General features: G+C 65.2%; 7 protein-coding genes across 7 annotated transcripts; 3 read left to right on the top strand and 4 right to left on the bottom strand.

The window, feature by feature from the left end:
* Window positions 1-132: 132 nt before the first annotated feature.
* On the top strand, window positions 133-1778 carry F751_3735 (WD repeat-containing protein 13; the record flags this gene model as incomplete). Its single annotated transcript, XM_011399309.1, has 4 exons — window positions 133-201; window positions 424-558; window positions 675-1316; window positions 1428-1778. 4 exons carry the CDS (start codon window positions 133-135, stop codon window positions 1776-1778), a joined length of 1197 nt encoding a protein of 398 aa, XP_011397611.1.
* A 217-nt stretch (window positions 1779-1995) lies between these two features.
* F751_3734 (Bifunctional lysine-specific demethylase and histidyl-hydroxylase NO66) lies at window positions 1996-5418 on the bottom strand (the record flags this gene model as incomplete). The annotated part of the gene is made up of 9 exons (XM_011399308.1): window positions 1996-2047; window positions 2159-2528; window positions 2852-3010; window positions 3221-3561; window positions 3722-3853; window positions 4016-4289; window positions 4495-4654; window positions 4805-4904; window positions 5354-5418. The coding sequence occupies 9 exons, from the start codon at window positions 5416-5418 to the stop codon at window positions 1996-1998; spliced, it is 1653 nt and encodes a 550-aa protein (XP_011397610.1).
* Window positions 5419-5579: 161 nt separating this feature from the next.
* On the top strand, window positions 5580-9505 carry F751_3733 (Pentatricopeptide repeat-containing protein; the record flags this gene model as incomplete). Its single annotated transcript, XM_011399307.1, has 8 exons — window positions 5580-5633; window positions 5887-6219; window positions 6501-6953; window positions 7182-7378; window positions 7537-7571; window positions 7954-8003; window positions 8175-8342; window positions 8549-9505. The coding sequence occupies 8 exons, from the start codon at window positions 5580-5582 to the stop codon at window positions 9503-9505; spliced, it is 2247 nt and encodes a 748-aa protein (XP_011397609.1).
* Window positions 9506-9626: 121 nt separating this feature from the next.
* F751_3732 (hypothetical protein) lies at window positions 9627-12340 on the bottom strand (the record flags this gene model as incomplete). The annotated part of the gene is made up of 7 exons (XM_011399306.1): window positions 9627-9699; window positions 10434-10557; window positions 10758-10841; window positions 10984-11068; window positions 11184-11250; window positions 11444-11774; window positions 12307-12340. 7 exons carry the CDS (start codon window positions 12338-12340, stop codon window positions 9627-9629), a joined length of 798 nt encoding a protein of 265 aa, XP_011397608.1.
* Window positions 12341-13161: 821 nt separating this feature from the next.
* On the bottom strand, window positions 13162-13940 carry F751_3731 (Mitochondrial import inner membrane translocase subunit Tim22; the record flags this gene model as incomplete). The annotated part of the gene is made up of 3 exons (XM_011399305.1): window positions 13162-13310; window positions 13478-13565; window positions 13713-13940. The coding sequence occupies 3 exons, from the start codon at window positions 13938-13940 to the stop codon at window positions 13162-13164; spliced, it is 465 nt and encodes a 154-aa protein (XP_011397607.1).
* Window positions 13941-14555: 615 nt separating this feature from the next.
* F751_3730 (Surfeit locus protein 1) lies at window positions 14556-16413 on the top strand (the record flags this gene model as incomplete). Its single annotated transcript, XM_011399304.1, has 5 exons — window positions 14556-14637; window positions 15101-15399; window positions 15525-15653; window positions 15770-15926; window positions 16175-16413. The coding sequence occupies 5 exons, from the start codon at window positions 14556-14558 to the stop codon at window positions 16411-16413; spliced, it is 906 nt and encodes a 301-aa protein (XP_011397606.1).
* Window positions 16414-16711: 298 nt separating this feature from the next.
* On the bottom strand, window positions 16712-20462 carry F751_3729 (Histone deacetylase 1; the record flags this gene model as incomplete). Its single annotated transcript, XM_011399303.1, has 11 exons — window positions 16712-17203; window positions 17343-17392; window positions 17552-17642; window positions 17808-17938; window positions 18069-18133; window positions 18445-18587; window positions 18779-18874; window positions 19128-19362; window positions 19615-19787; window positions 19956-20089; window positions 20258-20462. 11 exons carry the CDS (start codon window positions 20460-20462, stop codon window positions 16712-16714), a joined length of 1815 nt encoding a protein of 604 aa, XP_011397605.1.
* Window positions 20463-20510: the final 48 nt, after the last annotated feature.

Genomic DNA, 20510 nt, shown 5'->3' with positions numbered 1-20510 from the left:
AAGGTACTGATCAGGCGGCCCCTCACTTGGGCGTCAATCAACCAGCATTGTACAGACCGAGTGAGAAACTCTAAAAACAGGAGGAGCTCGTGGGATGTGACGGTGGAGTAGATCTGCGGGAGCGGGGGTTCCATGCCCAACGTGGGCCTCCAGGCCTACTTATGGAACCGACTCCCCGAGGATGCCCGCGTGAAGCGCCTGGTGAGAGCGACGCTCATGGCATAGATCTGGTGTTGATAGCATTCCCATGCTGATCTGTCGCCCGGGTTCACCCGGGCTTTCGCGTATGTGCCTGGTGTCTTCCGACAAGAGCCCCATGTGCACAGGCCATCCCCACAGCCTGGGATACCGAGTGGACATGCCCTCCCTGCTCCGATACCATCCTCTCCACCTCTGGCCTTCCCACCACTGCCAAGCATGCAGCTCTGGCAGCAGAATGCGGGCACGTATAAGGGGTACCGCGCCTACATCCAGCATGTCAAGGGGGCGGGGTTCCCCGAGGTGGGCGCCGAGGAGGTTCTGCGCGCCCACTCCACGGGGGAGTGGACAGCCCAACAGGTGAGTAGATGGGCGATGCTATTTGGGTTGCTTCTCATACGCGGGCCTCCAGCTTGTTTCTGCCTGCTGCATGGGGCGCCCAGTTCCTACTGTATCCCCCCCCCCCTCCCCCGCAGGAGGACCCCAGCAGCCCCCGGCCCGCCCCATCCTCCCCAACCACCACCCCCCTCCCCACCCCGCGCATCGACTTCCACCACGCTTTCAGCGCGGCGCGCAGTCCGGTGTCCCAGCTGCGCTTCGGCCGCCTGACGCGCGACCTGCTGGCCTGGGGCGACGACGCCGGCGCGGTGTTCGTGGCGGCCCTGGGCGCCTCGCCGCGCGTGCTGCTGGCGCTGCGTGGCGGGCACGCCGCCCCCGTCACCGACCTGGACTGGAGCGGGGACAACGGCCTGCTGGCCTCCTGCTCCGCCGACGGGTCGGCCTGCCTGTGGGAGGCCGGCACGGGAGCGCTGCTGCGCCGGTTCCCGCCCGGGGTCGCGGGGGACGCGCCCCTGCTGTCCCTCCGCCTCCACCCCGTCAACCAGAACCTGGTGCTGGTGGGCACGGGGGCGGGGGAGGTCCTGGTGCTGAACGCGAGCACGGGGCAGTGCACGGCGCGCGCGCCGCCGGCGGCGCCGGGCGCCGCCGCCGCGCGGCTGGAGGTCGCCACCGACGTCGTGCACGTCGCGGCCAGCGATGGCACGCTGAGCGCGCTGAGCACGCTGCTGCCAGGCAGCACGGGCGCGCTGCGCCTGGGCCTGCATGCCGAGCTGGCGCGCGTGGCACGAGCCACCGCGCGCGCCGGGCGGGCGGCCGCCCCCGTGACCCTGGACCTGCTCCCCGCCTGCGCCGCGGCGGGGGGCGGCGCGGCGCTGGCCCTGGGCACCGAGGACGGCCAGCTCAGCCTGCACCCCCTGCCCGAGCGCGGGCACGCGCTGGGCGCGGCCCAGCGCTTCCGCCTGCCGCGCGGGCCCTACGCGCCGCGTGCCGCGCTGGGCGGCGGCGGCTTTCGGGCCGGGCGCGGCACGCTGTGTGCGCTGGGCCGCGCCGACGCCACCGTGCACGTGCACGTGCTGGAGGCGGGCGGGGCGACGAAGCAGGCGCGTGGCGTAGGGGAGCCGGCGTGCATGCTGCGGGGCCACGCGGCGGCGGTGGCGGCGGCCGCCTGGGCCTTTGACGAGTCGTGCCTGGCCTCGGCCGACGTGGGCGGGGACGTGCTCGTCTGGCACGTGCAGGCCTGAGAATAGCAACGTTTGGGGGCGACTGGAGGAAGAAGGGGAGACCTGCTGTACCATTTGCAGAGGGGAGGCCGTGCACTGCAGAGGATCGCATGTGCATGTTTCTGCCGGCCCCTGGTCTTGAGAAAGCAGCGGTTAGCCTGCTGAGTGTGCTGCTGACCTGATATTGTGTCGATGTAACCTGGATGTTGTCTGCCACAGGGAGCTGCATGCGTAAAGCTCAGCGCGAGGCGATCAGCACGCGCAGGGCGCTGCATGCCCGTGTCACAGGTCTGCGCCGGCTTTCGCATCAGGCACCCGCCCGCCCCGTGCCGTGCCGCCGGCCGCCCGCGGCGCCCTCGTCCGCCCGCCTCGCCCGCTTCTGCCGCCCGGGCTTCGGCGACTGCGCGCCGGGGTCCAGCACCCGCAGCAGGCCCGCGGCCACGAGGGCCTGCAGCACCTGCAGCACCTCCCCTCCCTCGGTGTGCCCCTTGCACATGGCTTGGATCTCGGCCACGCTGTGTGCCTCCGGGTCTTTGCGCAGCAGCGCCTTGGCCAGCACGCCGGCCTGCCGCAGCTCAAAGTCCAGGGCGGTGCCGGCGGTGCCGGCGCCCTCCTGGGCGGCCTCGCCCCGCGCATGCGTGGCGCGGTCGTTGAACAGGCCGTGCACGACCCTGATGACCCCGGGTTCGGGGCGGGTGAAGCGCAGGGCCCCTGGCTGGGCGACGGGGGACAGCCTGGAGCCAGGGTGCAGCTTTGTGTGAGGCACCGACCCTGTGCGTGTGTTCGTGTGCGTTGGGGGGGTGGGGGTGGATGGGGGAGTATTATGGAGAGCGTTCGCCGACGCTGCGCACGGCTCGCGAAACAAGGATTCCCCGCCCCGAGGGCCGGGAGGGTGAGCGTGCGGCACTCGGTTGGGTGCGGTGCTGTTGCCAGGGTGCGGAGCATGGCCCCTGCAACACCGCCGCCACTCCTTGCACAGTCGGCAACAGGGGCAACAGGCCTCCCTCCTCGACGCAGCAGCGCAGGAGGATGGCAGCATGCTCCGGCCTGCCCAAAGCACGGCCTGTCCGAACCCCGGCCCAGCCACCACGAACCGGGTCTGGGGAGTGGCGGGTACTGCGGGAGCCGCTCCGCCATGAACCCCTCCCACTGCTCCTCGGCCGCAATGTGGATGTGGGCCCACAGCGCGTCGGTGAAGTGCTTGAACATCCTGCGCAGGCGGCGCTCCAGGAGGCCGGGCAGCTCCCACTCCCCTGCAACCGGCAGGGACAAGGGGGGGCGGCGCGCACGCCGTGAGGTGGGGCTGCAGTCCTGCCTGTCGACCCCGCCACGGGGGGTTCCGGGTCGGGGACGACAGACAGATGGAGTGGCGGGGGGGGGGCAGGACAGAGGGCAGGGCCCAGTCCACGCGGGTGGTCGAGCTGGCACGGCGCCCCGGCACGCCACCCACCCTGGCCCCGCACCCTGGATGTGGGATGCGGCGCGGTGGGAGTACGAGGCGGAGGCATACCATCCCAAGGCGGTGTGGCAGCCGAGGCGGCGGAAGTCCGGACCCATGGGTCGGCGCAGGGCGAGGGTGCGCTGCGCCGCCTCCTGCAGCGCGCCCGGCAGCGCCGCCTGCAGCAGGGCCGCCCAGCTGCAGCCCTGGTTGGCGCTGAGGGTGATGTGCAGGGAGTGGGTGTCGGGCAGGCTGCGCCCCTCGTGGATGGTGCCCCGGGGCAGGATGAGCAGGTCGCCGGGGCCCAGGACCACCTCCATGCAGGGGGCGGGGAGGCTGGCCCTGTCAAAGTCGGCGCGGTTGTGCCTGTTGGGCGGGGCAAAGTGCACATGGGGGTGGGGCTAGGGGAGGGTGGTGGGGCAAATGGGGTCTGCGGCATCGCACTAGGCCCCCCTCGAGATCCCCCGGCGCCCCTGCCTCTCGAAATGCAGACTCACGGTACCCATGCAGGCCCCGCCCGTCTCACAGTGGCAGCAGATTGTTGGGGTCGACATAGAGGGACCACCGTTTCCGGCCCTCCAGCTGGAGAATGAAGGCGTCGATGTCGTCGTAGTGGGGCGCAAAGCCCTGAGACCCAGGAGGGGTCAGGTAGGCATTGCTGCGTAGAGGGAAGGGGTCCCAAGGGGTGGGGGGTTGATGTTCCACGATTGTGTTGCTGCTCCCCTGATGGACTTCTGTGCTCGATGTGACACAGCACATGCATCCGGAAGATCCCCTTCCCGCTCCTCATCTAAATACAACAAACTCCATCTGCCCTCACCAGCCCACACAGCAGCCAAAGGCGGTCTCCAGCCGGGACATGAGGGCCCAGAGTTTATCGCAGTGCTGCTGGGGGTGCAGGATCCGCACCGAGCACCCCTCCTTCTCAAACCGCTTCCACACTCGACCCAGCTTGGCCGGCGTGCCCGGCGCGGACCCCGGTCGGGGGCCAGGGTCGTTCATGTTGTAGCTCATGCGCTTGCTGCCGTCGTAGCGGACCACGTCCACGTTGTAGGAGTACTGGCATTGGCCAGAGGCCAGGTAGGCACGAATGTCTGGAAAGGAGGAAGGAGGGCAGAGTCAAGTCCGGGGAGGAGTGCGAGGAGCTCTTGAGCGCCATGGCCAGCATGGCGCCCCCTGGGCAGTCGCGGGGCAGCCTGCCAAGCATGGCTGTGCAAGCCTGGGGCAGCAGGCTCCCAAGGTCCCTGGGGCTCATTGCCGCATCCCTCTCCATCCCCACATGACCCTCCAGCTCCCTACCTTTGCTGCTGTACAGATCAGAGTAGTAGTCAGGCAAATTTGGCCGTTGAATGTGCACCGGGTAAGGCTTACTGAGGGCACGATGCACGTCATCCTCGTCAAAGGGGTGCGCCAGCCACTTCACGCAGTCTTTGGGGTCTGTGGCGCTGCGCCAGTCCCCCTGTGACAGGCATGGGCACGGGGAGGGATTCAGGCGGGCCAGGCGGACCCCCCTGTCACAGGGTGCACACATGTGGAGGGCAGGTGCTCATGGTCGGCGCCGAAAGGAGGCTCGTCGCCCGACGTAATAACCACCAAAGCCAGAGCGCACCTCGAAGGACGACCTGGCATCTGCGCGCGCTAATGGCTGGGTCACGTTGTGGGGCGGGGGCGGGGGACGCCAGACTTTCCTGTTCTTGTTGTGCTGCACTCTTTCATCAAAAGGACGATCGTGGTCGTCTGGGAAATCAGAGCAATCTCCTTCTGTGGACTCCTCAACAAAATCAGCACCAGAATCAGAAGAATGGGCAGCACTCGCTCCCAGAGGGGCTGGCAGCATCGAGTCTGAGCAGGAGGTCGAGTACGGAGTCTCCTCAGTGTCGGAGTCTCCTGAGCTACTTGGCCAGGCATCTGATACGTCCTGCAAAACGTAGCGGTGGTCAGAACTACGTTTTAAGATTGCATACGCACGTAGGGTGACCTCTCCACCACGAGAGCCGCCTCTCCAAATTGGCTGTGGCCCTCTCCTCTCCCACCCACCTGAGGTATGGCCTGACTGGCCCAAGTAATAGCTCCCGTCGGTTGTCGCAGGCTGCCTCCAAGTTCACTCGCCACTCTGCCTAGTATGTCCAGGGGCGAGCTGTCTTCAGACATCCCGTACTTGTCTCGGAGGCAGGCAAAGGCCTTGCGCAAGGCAGGACTCGTATCCAGGACGGGGTCCTCCATGGCAGCCGTTCAGGCTCGATCCGGTTGAGCGTGGGTTTCACGGCATTTATATCAGGATTGGAAATGCCATCGATGTCAGCGCTCGCCATTGATTGCCTCGTATTCCTGCGAAAGCCCGTTGCATGGCTTACGGAGGGCGCGAGCGCCCCAGGCTCAGATCGATGTTGAAACGTGCACGATATCCCCTCCTGGACGACAGCAGCACGTTGGCATATGTAAATTCTTGTCTCAAGAAACTACTTGCGCGATGCTGGAGGTTGCATGACATCCCTCCACCTCGTCTGTGTGACCTGCGGAAGGGGTGTATCACCCAGCCTCGCCCGTGTGACACCCTCCCGCCCTGCCATCAGGAGGAGCTTCACCCAGAACAGGCCCAGCAGAGCTGCGCCACGCGCTGCAGGGAGCGCTGCACCCCACCGCTTCGACGCCCCTCGCTACCGCAAGCCCCCCCCCCTCCTCCCCTACCAGCTCCAGCAGGCCCTGCTCCATGGAGATGCAGCAGGCACGCTGACCCTGCTTTCCCCCTGCCCGGGCCACGCCTGGGACGAGGCTGCCGCCTGGGCGGGGGACCGGGGCTCCCTCCCCGCCCTGCGCTGCCTCCTCGAGGCCCGTGCCCGGTCGGGGCTCGACCCCGGCGACCCCAAGTGGGTCACCCGTGTCGTCACATCGCTGAGGAGGGCGGGCGCCCCCCTGGCCGAGGCCTGGGCTGTCTTCTGCACCACTCCCACCCCGACACTGTACACCTGCAACGCCATCATCGCCGCCTGCGCCCGAGCCAGGGACTGGCCGAGGGCACATGAGGTGAGGATGCCACGCTTTTGGGATGGTTGTGGGTTGTTTTTGGCCATTCTCACCCTTTTGAAGAGGGTTTGGTAAGGAGTATCCTGGTGTTCCATGCACAATTCCACCCGGGAGTCACCCTGCACCGCTCGATAGTTCACTGGGTCCCTGCGGTGCTGTCCAAGGCTACCTTTTCATCCACCCTCTTCCAATATCCCCGCTGACACGACGCCCAACTCACCCAGCCCACCAGCCAGCGGCCTACTGCTCACTTATTTCCCTCCGCCACAAACACACTACAGGTGCTGCAGGGCATGCGCGTCTGGCACGTCGCACCTGACGTCGTCACCTTCAACAGCCTGCTGCAGGCGGCCGGGGCCGGGGGCTCACTGGCGGGGGTACGCGCCACGCTGGGTGCGCTGCGCTCCGCCAGCCTGGCGCCGACGCCGACCACCTACGCCGTGCTGTTCACCGCCCTTGCCGCGGCCGGTCTGCGCGACGCCGACGAGCTCTGGGCCCTGCTGCGGGCGGCGGGGGAGGGCGGACTGCGCCCCACGCCCCACATGGTCTCCGCCTTCCTGGCAGCGCTGCGGCGCACGGCGCTGCGCGACGACCAGGTGGCCGATGCGGTGGCGCTGGTGGACGCGCTGCCATGGCCAGGCGAGAATGAGGTCACCGCGCTGCTGAGCCTGCTGCGTCACCGCCCCGGCGCTGCGCCACGGCACGTGCCGGCCCTCTGGCGCGCCATCCAGGCGGTGGGTGTGCTGGGATGTGTGTGCATGCCAGAGGGAGCAGAGGCGGGGGATTGAGTGAAAGAGGGGGAACGCGGGTGCGTGCGCTGCTTCCTGGGGACAGCAATGGCACCTACCCCGCCGATTAAAAAGAGTGCGGGCAGCTGGCGTGTGGATTGATGGGCGCCTGGGAGCTTGGGCAAGATTCAACTAACCTGAGAATCCACCCTTGCCCTCCAAACAACCCCTCAGTCGCCGGAGCTACAGACGCCCCACGTCTTCTCCAGCCTCTTCGCCGCCTGTGCGCACGCCGGCGCCGGCTCCGGGCTGGATGCGCTGGCGCAAGAGGCCTACGAGTTGATGCGCGGCCTGTACCTCCGCCGGGCGCCCACCTCGGGCAAGGCCAGGGAGGCCGCGCTGCTGGCCTTCAACGCCGCCGCACACGCGCTGTCCATGGGCGGCCGGGCGGAGGCCGCGCGGGCGGTGGAGGGGGACATGCTTGCCGTCGGTGGGTCACGTGAGGGGATGTGGAAGGGTAGGTCGTATGGCATGCCTGCGTCTGATCCCCCTCGTAAGTCCCCTCCCACATATCATCACCCACCATCAGGCGTGACCCCCGACGCGGCGACGCTGAGCATCCTGGTGAGCTCGCACGGCGCGGCGGGCGACGGCGCAGGCGCCGCGGCGGCCTTCGACCGCCTTGTCGCTGCTCATGCCATCCCGCCGGGCGCCGCCGCCTTTGGTTCCCTGCTGGCGGCCCAGGCGCGCGCCGGCGACCTGGCCCGCGCCTCGGCCGCGTGGCGCCGCATGCGCGCGGCGCGCGTGCGGCCCAATGCGCGGCACTACGCCTCGCTCATGCGAGCGTGCGAGGCGGACGGCTCGCCGCGCGCGCTGCGCCGCGCGCTGGCCCTGCTGCGCGCCATGCGCGCGGAGGGCGTCCCGCGCTCGCCCGCCGCGTACGCCGGCGCGCTGCGCGCAGCGCGCGCGCTGCGCGACGCGGGGGCCGTGCTGGCGTTGTACGCAGAGGCCTGCCGCGAGGGCCTGGCCACCGACCCGGGCGCGGCGGGCACGCTGGTGGCGGCCTGCACCGAGGCGGGGCGGCTGGACGAGGCGCTGGGCTGGGCGAAGACCCTCCTGCGCGCGCACGCGGCGATCGACGCGGGCGCGCTGTGCGCGTTGACGCGCGCGCTGGCGGCGCGGGAGCCCGAGCGTGCGCTGCGCATGCTGGGCCTGCTGCGCGCGCAGGGGGTGGAGGCGGGGCCGGAGACGCTGGCCGCCGTGGTCGGCGGCTGCGCCGCGCTGGGCCGCGCGCAGGACGCCTGGGACGTCTACGCCGAGTTGCGGCGGGTGGGAGGGCGCGCGGGGCGCGATGTCGCCACCAGGCTTGTCGTCGCGCTGGCCAGGGCGGGGCAGGTGAGGGATGAAGAAGAGGGCGTGGGTTTTTGGGAAGTCAGAGGGGTGTGCAGGTGGCTGGGAGTCGTAGGTCGTGTATTCCCTGTTTCAGGACGGAGGAAGGACTGGGGCTGTTGATTTCATGGGGTACCAGAAGCTCCGTACAGTCAATGAAGTGTCAACCACATTCCCTCGGGAACCCCCTCGCATTCCCTCCCATGCCACAGCTGGCCGAGGCGGAGGCGGTGTGGGGCCATTTCATTAACGAGGCGCAGTCACTCCATGACACCGGCCGTCAAGGCGGACTTGCAGCAGGGGCTGGGAGTTCAGACGCATCAGCAAGCGAGGATGGGGCCGGCGCTGCCAGTCGTCCCCCCCCAGATGTCATCCCAGAGGCAGCCAGCCGCGATGCAAGTGCCGTGGTGTCACCACCAAGCAGGCAGCTGCCGGGCGCCAGCGCGGCCGCGGCCCTGGCACTTGCCTGCCTGGAGACCCCCGGCCACCTGGCCGACGGCTGGGCCTACTTCCGGGCCCTGGCCGAGGAGTACCCGCCCGTCGCCCAGGCGGCGACGCTGCTGCCCTTCCGCCGCGCGTGGGAGGCGGCCGCCATGGCCGCCTGCCGTGCGGGGCGGCTGCAGGACGCGCTCCTCGCGCTGGATGCCTGGCAGGCCGCAAGCGACGCGTGGCATGCCGGGCGGCTGGGCAGGGAGGAGCGGGGCCAGGAACCAGGGGCGGACAGCGTGCGGAGCCGGCGCCGGAGCCGGCGCCTGGCGGACCTGGGCGGCGGGGGGGCGACGATGCAGGGGCCTGGCGCCAGAGGCGTCCAGGATGGGGCCGAGGCGACCCCAGCGGCGGCGTCTGAGGGAAGCGATGGCGCTGAGGCGGGCGGCCCGACAGGAGGTGGCCACGAATCGCCGCCGGCAACCAGTGTGCCCGCCCTCGCGCCCAAGCCTGTGCGCCTGGCAAGCAGTGCCGCCCCGGGACTGGCGCGCGCGCCGCGTCTCTCCAGCGCGACCCTGGCCTACCTGGCGGCCTGCTGCCACAGGGCGCCCGCAGGGGCCGAGACGGCGCGCGTCCTCCAGCTCTGTGCAATGCTGCGCACCCGACGCCAGGAGGCCATGGAGGCCGCACAGCCGCACCCGCCAAAGCGCTCGCACCACTTTTACCAGGATGGGGCCCTGTGAAGGGCACGCCACGCACGCTGTGCAAGTGCTGGCGCTTGGGATGTCGGCTGTACTGGGAATTCCCTGGACACACCTGATGCAGATCGATTGTACAGACAAGCCAATCGCCAAGCAGCACATATCAGAACTTTGGAGCAACACCGACGCCAATGGAAATGGCAAGGGGCGTGCGCCCCGCAGGGGTTGAAAGAATGCTAGTGTATGGCAAGGGGACTGCAGTGGGTGGGGTCAAGTGAAAATCCCACCAAGCAAGTTATTCCAGCATTTGTGGAGCCAGAGTTGCGAGCTCTACACCAAGGCAATATTTTGAGGAACCGCAATGGGTTCTGCGGCTCAAGCCGGCAACTCTGGCGGCAAGCAAGGGCGTTGACAACCCCGTCCACTACTCCTCAGCTCCATCAAAGGCACCTCCTTCCTCCTCCTCCTCCTCCTCCTCCTCTTCGTCCTCATCCACAACATCCAAGTCCGCAGCAATATCCACCCCTTCCTCCTCTTCGTCCTCCTCGTCCTCCTCATCCTCCTCCCCGAGCAGGGCAAAGGCGCCGCCGGCCTCCTCGTCGTCCTCGGATTCAGCCTCAGACTCCGCCTCGGCCTCTGCGGCCGCGGCTGCTGCGTGCAGGCGCACCTCTTCCGCATCTGCAAGGGCCTCCAGGTGCTGCTCGGCGACCTCCGGCAGCGCCAGCTCAGCGCCCGGCAGGATCTCCGTCAGGAAGTCCAGCCCGATCCCCTTGAAGCTGAGGACAAATATTGAGGGGGGCATTAGAGAGATAATAATGACTGGCTGGAGCCTCAGCAGCAGCCTCTGCGCAGAGCTGATGAGAGAAAATGGATGACACAACGACCGATAAGGCAGAAACCTACTCAAACTTGTCTCTGCCGAGGCACCCCATTTCCTCCTTGCACTGCCTCCAACGCCCCGCTGGCTCACCGCTGCAGCTCCTTCCTGCGCTGGGAGGCGCTGGGTCGGCCGTCCAACCCCCGCACCTGATCCCTGTCCTCGTAAGAATCCTGGGAGTGCGACTGGTCATCGTCCATCTCGCTCTGCACAGCGTCTGTGGTGGTTGGGAAGGGGTGGAAAGCGGGACTTGGAATGCCTCCTGGCGATAGACGTGCCAATCAGGTAATGGCTTTGCCCCACACCCGACTGGACAGGTCTCTCAGACCTCCCCTGCTGGATCTCGCTTTCATGTCTACATCACAGATGATCAAGGACTCCAGAACCCAGCCTTCCAAACAAATCATAAACACTCACATATCTCTTCCAGGTGCTCGTTGACCATGTCCTGGAAGGCATCATTGGCGTTGCGACTTATCTCAGCCTCCGCCTCGCGCGTCTCTGGAGTGCGTGGGCGGGCGGGAGGGGGAGGGGTTTGGGCATCGCATCTGGGCGAGGGGCATGCCCCAAGACCAGGCATTAGCAGCACCCGCGTGCCTCACTAATCAGCAACAATGAGTATGAGCAGCCCAATCCTACTCACCCTTGTTGATCTGATCCAGGTTGTCGTTGATCACCTTGACGGCCCGCATCCAGGCGGGGAGGTAGTGCTTGGGGTCGTGGTCCCTCTGCGGCCAGCGAGAGGAGGAAAGGAGGAATGAGCGTTGAGTTCTGCAGAATGATGCTCAAAGATCAGCCCCACAATGGTCAACATCCCAGGATCAAAGGAGAGCAGCACCGCACATTCATCAGCGCATCCTCTGCCTCGATTTCCTCCAGGACCTCGGCCATTCGGTGGGTGATGGCAAATCTGGGGGAGAGGGATGTGAAGGTCGTTGGAGTGTTGATGAGAGGGAGGCATGGCAATGGCAGCTGAGCAGGTGTAAGGCCTATGCCGTAGCCTCGACAGCCTGCCAGGACCTCGTGAAATTTCCACCCCAAACACACAAACTCCAGATGCTGTGCTGCATCCCGTTACCACCCCAGCCAGCCACCCAGCTCACTTGTTCACGCAGCGGTTGAGGTTGTCGTGGTGCAGGGTCAGAGTCTCGTCCCACGCCTTCTCCATGAGGTAATCCTCCATGGCCACGTCCTCCGGGTCCGGGTCGTCAAAGAGGGTGGAGTCCTCGCCCTGGACGCCCCGGTCCCAGCCGCCCGGGGACGTGGGGAATGGGCCCGGCACCGGGCCTGTGTTGGGGTCCTGGGGCAGCAGGGAGTCGTCCCAGGAGCTCTGCAGCGTGCCACCAAACAGCTGGCTCAGCCCACCAGAGGTCTGGTCAGGGCCGCCGGCCAGTGGCCCGGGGTTGGAGAAGCCCGAGGTGTCCACCAAGGACTCTGGATTTTTGGAAAGAGGGAGTGGGAGGGCTTAGGGGAGGGGCCTGGCACAAGAAGCTAATGCTGGACAAGCATATTCAGTGATTGATGGTCTCCCTTCCAAAGCTTTGGACAAACAACCGGCATCAAGGCAACGAAGAGAGCCAGGAATGAAGCAGAAGAAGGGGCGCAGAGATGTTCCCTGGACACTGATGACAAAGGTATGCAACGGCCGGCACAGGAAAAGGGGCTGCACCATCAGAGGAACGACTGGGGACGGCATGCAGGGCAGGCCGACCCCAGCGGAGCCTCCCATAGCACGCCCGTGCCGGACCGCAAGGCTGCACACTTGTCTGAGGGACTGGCTGGGGTGGACCGGGGTGCCTGCCAAGACGGTAGGAGCCCACAGCCCATGCCCTGCCGTTCATGTCCCAGGATTGTAACGGTCTTGGGGGATGGAGTGCCCACACAAGCCCTGACATAACCCTGGAGGATCCGGGGGGCCACCCTCCTGTCAGCAAGCCTGTCCCCCCGCCCCCCCCCCTTCGCCCACCATCGCCGAACAGCTGCTGGTCGGGGTCGGGCATATATTGCGATACTTCTCGTATGTCTTCACTGGAGAAGAACTCGTCGAATGAATCACGGTCATCCCGGGCCTTGGCGCCGTGGACGAGGCGAGGGAGAATGTGGTGGCGGCAGTGCAAGCTCCTGAGGCCGGGGTTGATGAGGGAGCTATCAGCGCTGGGATGGATGCACATTATGGGAGCACTTTTAACAATGACAATGCAAAGAGCGATGAGCACCTTTGTGGAGCGATGACCAGGCATCGTGAGCTGGTCGAGGTTCCGAGCCCAGAGAGGACCCTCATCAGCAGCCACGCGACCTCTTTAGGGAGGTTCTTATTGTCCTTGGTGAGCCATGTATTCTTTCAATATGGAATATTGACCTTCCCTTGGCCCAACATTGCGGTCTGGGTGCAGGCTGTAAATCCGAAGCGAGTCGTGAACTGGAAAGGAGAGCACGAGCCAACAGACTTCGCCCAAAACCGAGCTCCCCTGTTGACAGGAGCACCGAAATCTTACAGTTTCAGTGCCCCCACGACTTTGGACTATGGAGCCAACTGCACACATGAACTGTGTGGTGCCCCATTCTTGTTGTTCTGCACAGAGCAGTATGATATCAATTGACTCATGGAGCTGATCAACATTCCAGGTTTTCATGCCGCACCTTGACCTGTCCTTTTGTCGGCCTTGCAGACCACTCTTCATTGCATTTTCGAGTCCTGACATTCGTTTTGGTGTTGAGTCCAACCCCTTGATAACAATGTGTTCTCAACACCTCCTTGTGGCACCTATTTGGTCTGATTCTACTGCTCTCACACAGGTCAACATTGACCTTGGCGGACACCTTAGGCATCATAGGGGTACACTGTGCGCCCTGTGGTGGCGCCATCGTCTACATACCCATCAGACCGTAGCTTCTGCCCGCTCACATCCACCATAGCGGAGGTGAAGGCCAGGACAGCCCCCGCAGCAATGCCGACTGGGATGCGGCCCACTGTGTGACAGGAGTGTGTTTGCCTGGAGTCAGGAGGATGTCAAGAAGACGGGTACCATGGCGGAGGAACAAGCACCTGGTAACAGGTACCCATCGCCCAACGGAACCCAACCAGAGTGGACAGACCACATATCTACAAGGCAACAGCATCTCGTCCGCTGACTCACTTCGGATTCCCAGGACTCCACCAGTAGCAAGGCCCGCGAGAGATCCATTTACCCAGTCCTGCTTGCCACGAAGGCTCTCAGCCACGCACTGGGTTTGCAAAGGGGATGGATGAATGGGTCGTACGGCCCCAGTGACTTTGGCGGAGGGCACAATACAGCTGGGGATGAATAACCAAGCCCCTCCCCTGTCACAAGCCTCCCACAGCATAGGGTGGCACACGCCTCCCCTCCTTACGTCGACAGCGCTGTACGTGAGGCCCACTACAGCCAGGGTGGCGCCGTAGTTCACCATGACGTTCCCCGTCCGGAGCAGGGCGGGCAGGGGCTTGTTACGCAGCACCAGTGGGATGTCTCCCCAGTTGGACGCCACGGCGCCCAGGAAGGCGCCTGTCACCGCTCCTGAGGCTACACCCATGCCGATTCGGGTGGCACAGTCCTCTGGTCGGTCGCTGGGGAAAGACATGCCTGCGGCCCGGGAGAGAGGATAGGTGCCGCTCGCACGGGGGGGCTCAACCAGAGCGCCCAGTGCTCGTCACAAACAATCTTTGAGTAAAACCCTCACCTAAGGATAACTGCTACTATACGCTGTTTCGATTCCGGTGTGTATCCTCTGGCCGGCGCCCTTCGCGGTGCCTTGAGGGAAGGCTGGACTACCCGGCCCTGAGGCTTCGCCACTGCAGGCAACAGCGGTTTCAGCAAGCCCAGCTCCTCACCAGTATAGAATCAACAGGGTAACGACACCGGTGCTCTCTGTGCCATCGAGGGATTCGGGTTGAGGTTGCCCCCCTTTTTTACCGGACCACGGACCACGACTGTGTCAAGGGGGGGCGTCGATCGCAAGCAAGAAAGTTGGGGTCAATGATGTGTGGGGAGGGTCCCGTTTCACTGCACCAAAGATAGACATTCAAGGTCCAGAAGGTAATTCCTTACAATACATGTAGTGTACAGACAGTGAGTGCAATGTGCAGGAAATCTGGTCACAGGATGTGCACAACCTTTTGTGAGACATCATCAGTTAAGGTCTCTTCTCTTCTCTGGAAGTGAATTTGAATCTGAACTCATCTTCAAAATTGGCAATATGGGCATTGGCTATCCTTGGACCACCACTGTGACCCCCATTTCTTCCTCCTCTGCCATGCTCTTCTTCAGTATTGGCAGCGGTGCTTAGTCATGCAACCCATGCAATGCCTGGGAACCCTCATGATTCATACTCCATGTATCTGCGACTGCCAATGCTTGAGCGAGGTGATATAAAGTTCAGCTAATCGCAACGATATGATATGGTATAGCAGCACAACCTGATCGCTGCCTGCGTCATGTCCTTCATGGTGCTCCGGACTATGCGACTGCCGGGTCTGGCAGCCCGATGCGAGCAGGGGATCACCTCAGGGACCCTCAAGGCTGCGACTAGGGCTTTAGAAGAAGCTGTCGCTGCCTTGGGACTGCGTGCGACTCAGGGAACTCCTCGCCCTCCCCCAATCAGCTCAAGGGCATTCGCCAGCCAGCCTCACAGCGTCCCTGCGCCCCGATCAGGAGGTAGGTCTCACCCTCTTTGGTGCATGCACCGCCCCTACTCATTGTGACCACCTGCTGTAGCATTCCTACCCAACTTCCTCAGAGCAGGCGTGGCCGCTCGCAGCGGGTCGGGGTCCAGGAGGACCCCCTGGTCAGCGGCCCTGCTGGGCATCCCCAGCCTCTTGGCGGCCTACCTGGGCAACTGGCAGCTGGAGCGGCGGCAGTGGAAGATGAGGCTGCTGGAGGAGAGAAGGGAGCAGCTGCTGGCGGAGCCCATCGACCTGTTTGCGGTCGATGAGCTGCCGCCCGAGTACTCCCGGGTGACCCTCACGGGCACGTACGATCACGCCAAGGCAGCCTTTGTGGGACCGCGGGGCCGGCCCTCCAGTGCGGGGGTGACGGAGCAGGTGGGGGTTGCGGCGGGTTGTCCTATGGCTGGGGTGCGCCGGGAGTGTGGCCGCTGCCTGCTTCACGGCCAGGCACGGCCATCTCCTTGCGAGCTTTACCCGCACTCCCCCCCAAAACGCCGCAGAGCTACCTGGTCGTCACGCCGCTCACCAGCGCAGACGGCAAGCGCACGGCGCTGGTGAATAGGGGCTGGGTCCCCCTCTCCTGGCGGACAGACCCAGAGGAAAGGAGGGTCGGAGAACCCAGCGGACAGGTGCCTGGGACCGGAGGTGGGGGGGGCGGCCCAGCAAGGGTCTGCTTGCCGCACCGGTATCAACGGGTGCGTGGCCTTGTAGTCAGCACACACCTCGCTCGCGAGACTCGCCGCAGGTCACGGTCGTGGGCGTGGTGCGGCACGGCGAGCGAGCCGGCCAGTTTGTCCCTCCCAACGACCTGGAGGCCTGCACCTGGTACTACGTTAACACCGCTGAGCTGGCGCAGGCTGCGGGGCGGGACGCCGACACGCCGCTCGTGGAGGCCATCCTGGGTGAGGGTGGTCGGCGCGGCGCGGGGCTATCTGCTGTGGTCAGGGGTCCGGGCGCGTGGGGGAGGGGCCAGCAGGGGGCGGGGTCGAAGTGCGGACTGCTCCAGCATGTCGCCCTGTTGGGACGAGGAGTGCGAGCGAGAGCAGCCATTCACTCACACCTCGGCGGTACCATGCCTGTGCGCCCCTCCCTCCAGTCCCCGCCCGACCCCTCCGACACGGTTGCGCGCCGCCCTCCCAACCCCCGACAGCCGCAGACGCGCCCACCGTGGTCAAGCCGCCCTCGGCCATGGAGGTGCTGGGGGGCAGGGCCAGGAGCTTGCCGGCCGTGCCCGATGTCGTGCCCCTGCCCAAGACCCTGGACGAGCTGTGCTCCTTCTCCGTCATGCCGCGCGACCACACCAACTACGCCGCGACGTGGCTGACCCTGTCGGCCGCCACGGCCGCGCTGGCGGTCAAGGCCGTGCGCGGCACGATGCGCCGGGCCTGAGGCTGCAGTACCCGGCACGTGCGGATCATGCCAGGCTCTGCTCTCCTCTGAAACGCCGTCCCCTCTCCCCGTGGTCTTGTGTCCTTCTCTGCTGCTGCTGTGGGATCCCCTTTCCAGGTGCCGGTGCCGGGTCAGCGCCCATCATCAAAGGTGCGGGGGGTACATGCCGAGCGCGGCGCATCAGAGGGGGTACATCGTGCCAGACGCCATACATGACATGCAGAGGAGAGGCGGCTGTGGTCGGCGCAAACGCGTCCGCAACGTGCTGGAGCCTTGGCGGCTGATGACTGATCATCTGTCAGCCCTGCGCCTGGCCGATCAGGTCCTGGGAGGGCGCGGCGTCGGCCACCGCCTGTCGCACCTCCTCCGCATCGGGGATGACGGCCTGGTCGCCGGCCGCGGTGCCCGCCGCCTGCGCCAGGTCCGCCGGGAAGAAGCCCTGCTCGCCGGCGTCCGGCTGGCCGGGCGCGGGAGTGGTCGCGACAGGCAGTCCAGCGCCCGGCGCTCCCGGGCTGGTCTCGTACGCCGCGCCCTCCTCCTCCATGGGCTGCACGATCCCGGTCAGCGTCAGCGCTGGTTCCCGCGCCGGCGCCGCGCCCTCCGTGGCGGACGCCAGGAAGGACTCGTCGGTCCGCGACTCGGGGCGGGCGGCCGCGGCGGCGGGTGCGGCTGCTGGCTTGCTCTCCTCCCCGCCGCCCTCGCCGAAGCCATCCACGTCCATGGGCTGGGAGGGTGCCGAGCCATTACGGTCCACCAGCGCGACGGTGGGCAGGCCCAGGTCAACCGGTTCCTGGTGGAGAAGGAAGTGGGGGTTGAACGTGCATGTTTGGTAGTGGTGAGGCTTTGAGAGGTGCGTAGTCGCAGCCATGAAGGGGGTGTTGAGTCAGACCTCTGGGGGGGCAAAAGAGGTCCTCTTACAATCCCCTTACCTCCTTGGGCCTCACAGGCAGGTCTCGGGCCGGCTGCACATCCTCATCACCTGGTTTGGCAGGGGGGGTTGCAGGTGGGATCAGGTTGATGGGGACATGGTACATGTGTTGCATGTTCCCTTGCTGTGAACAGCATCCGCTGTGCCGGCTAGTAGACTGAAGTCTCTCCTTCCAGGCCCCTCCATCCAGATACAAAGCACAGTACTGACCCGAGGCGTAATCATTATCGTGCGCCACGCGCTTGTCATCGTACGCCTGGCCCCCACCCCTCGCGTCCATGTCCACCTCTGGCATGTCGGGCTGGGGAGGAAAGGGAGGGTGGGACGCGGGGGGGGGGGACGATGCACTGACGACGGCGCGTCCGTCGGCTGCAAATTGCACGCCTGGCCCGTCACTCCCTGCCTGGCATCCAATCATTGCAGCATGCACAGTCAACCAGGCAATATCGACACAAAGGCTCCTCACCAGCTCGGTCTTGGGCGGGCGGGGGGCCATCTGGGCCGAGGGCACGGGCGGGAGCAAGGCCAGGTTGGCCAGAACCTGCACCTTGATGCGCTCCAGCGCCTCGCGCGTGTTGGTGTTCTTCATGTTGCTCACTACGCAACATCGGTGGGGAAGAGGTGGAGGGCGGTGGAGGGTGCCCTGTGGGGCAGGATTGAGCACCCTGCTCGCGCCAGCCACACACAGGAACACCCGCAGTATGCACAGCGTGTGGCTTGCGCCCACCTGCAATGCGCAGCTTGTGCGTGTCCATGTAGTAGTCGTACTCCCCCAGCGCGGGCTCGGGGATGCTGTTTGGATGGGGAGGGGGGGGCGTGTAAGGAGGGCAAAGGGTAGGCATGAGGCTGTGCAGAATCCCGAAAATGTGGGACAAGGTTGGGGCCAAGCGGCGCGATGTGAGCTGCTGGATGCCTTGCAGCCCCTCCCACTGGACACATCGCCGACCAAGAGCAGCTGTCCCGTTTTTTCGATCTTGAGCTCTATGGAAAATGAGTCTCCAACTCTAATGCACGAGCCAGAACCCTGCGCACCCTGCTACCCTCCAACACAGCGACATCCTACACTCTTGTGCCGCCCAATCTCCCCAATCCCCAACGCTCACTCGTCATCCAGCTCGACGCCCAGCAGCTGGCCGGTCTCGAAGCACCAGCAGCGCGCCACGTTGCGCATGGTGTAGCCGCCGCCGCCCAGTACCATGAGCGGGACGTTGTACCGCGCCAGGAACTCAATGCAGTTGGAATGGCCCTGATGGGGCGGGGAGAGGTGACGGGGCATGCAGGGTGGGGGCAGGGATGAGGTTGCGGCAATGGAAGCTGTGCTGCTGAGACACACGGAATGTGAGCCCAAAACACACAGGTGGCCATGTTCTCGGTGTGCTCCTCAGGGCCCTCTGAGCCCAAGCCCAGACTCGATCTCAAAACCCCAGCACCCCACACCTGCATGGACAGGTTGAAGCAGCCCAGCTTGTCCCCGGACAGCGAGTCTGCGCCGCCGCAGACCACAATCGCGCTGGGCTGGTACATCTCCATGACCTGGGGCGAGGATGGGGGCAGGGCCTGAGAGATCACGGTTGCAGCTTCAGGGTGCAGAGTTGGGGTGCCTGGCCAGGGAGACCGGTCCAGGAGGGTCAGGCGCTCCACCCTGGTCAGAGACAGCTCAGGCTGCAACATGAGCAGCTCGTAGTAGCTTGTATGCCGGGCATGCAACTCCCTCCTCAGACTGCCCTGTCGCCCACACACCATACCACAGCCTCTCCTCCCCTCAACAGAATCCAGTCCAGCCCACCTTGGCCATGATGGGCTCAAACACGCTCTTGTACGACTCGTCATCCATGCCGTCGCCCAGCGGCACGTTCACCGCGTAGAGCTTGCCACCGTCGTGCCCGATGTCGCCCACGGCGCCGGTGCCGGGGAAGAAGTCGCCGTACTTGTGGAAGGAGACGGTCATGACGCGGTCGGTGGTGTAGAAGGCCTCCTCCACGCCGTCGCCGTGGTGGATGTCGATGTCTACATACAGAACCCTGCGGTGTTTGTTTTTGTGTGCATGCGAGTGTGGGTGTGGATGCGCGTTGCGGGATAGGGAGGCAGGGATGATCGGAGCCTGCACTTTCCTGCAACCTCTGGCATACAGTGAAGAAGAGGCAACAACCAGGCAGAGAGGGTCTGCGGCAGGCAGCGTCCCGTGCCCAGCCAGAGACTTCCATTGCGTGGACTACAGACTCCCCCTCGAGTCATTCTCACATGAGAACAACACAACACCCTGCAGCCCTTACCTCTGGTGCGTCTTGAGGAGCTCCAGGATGCCCAGGACGATGTCGTTGATGTAGCAGAAGCCAGAGGCCTCGCCCTTCTTGGCATGGTGCATGCCCCCCGACCAGTTCATCACCAGGTTGGCCTGGCCGTCGTTGATCATGGCCGCCCCGCCCACCGAGCCCCCGCTGTACATCTGGAATGAGAAAGGAGGGGGGGAGGAGAGTTCAAGTGTGTTGGCCGTGCTTGGGATTGGTGTGTAGTAGTGAACAGAACAGAGGGCGGTCAAAAGTAACAGGCAGGCACCTGACAGGGTTCCCCGTCTGAAGAACAAGAGGGCACTGTGTGCCGAGCCTGAGCGCACCCTGAAGTACTCAAACATGCCGTCGAACACAGGGCAGTCGGCCTCGCCCACGGGGCCGAGGTTGAAGCGCCGCATCTGCATCATGAACTCCTCCTGGTTGTCCGGCGTGACCGAGTTGAGGAAGTCCACATAATCTGGAGGGCCCCGGGGGGCCGAGAGGGGGGGTGGATGTAGATAACTCGCGCACGGGCTGCAGGCCTCCTGCTTAGTTGCATGGTTCCACACTCACGTAGGTTCCATATCATGCTGCTGGGCATGTCTGCTGGAATGAGACACCCGCTCGCCGACACCCCCCGGCGTACCGTCAGCATGGAACAGCATGATCTCCTCACGGGTACGCTCCACCGGTCGCAGAATCTGCATTTGATCCGTAAGACCATACCCATTCACCAGCTGTGTGGTGAGCTTGACGCGATGCGGCCGCATAGGGTTGCCCCCCCCGTAGTTGTAGTTGGTCATCTCCTCATCGTAAAAGTAGACGCACTCGCGCCGCTTCACAGTCGCCATTCCAGTCTATTGTCGACTGCTTGACCTTCGGGCTGCCTGGAGCGTGGT

The sequence above is a fragment of the Auxenochlorella protothecoides genome (genome assembly GCF_000733215.1).
Source record: "Auxenochlorella protothecoides strain 0710 unplaced genomic scaffold scaffold40, whole genome shotgun sequence".
NCBI lineage: Eukaryota > Viridiplantae > Chlorophyta > Trebouxiophyceae > Chlorellales > Chlorellaceae > Auxenochlorella > Auxenochlorella protothecoides.
This window is presented reverse-complemented; position numbering and strand designations above follow the sequence as displayed.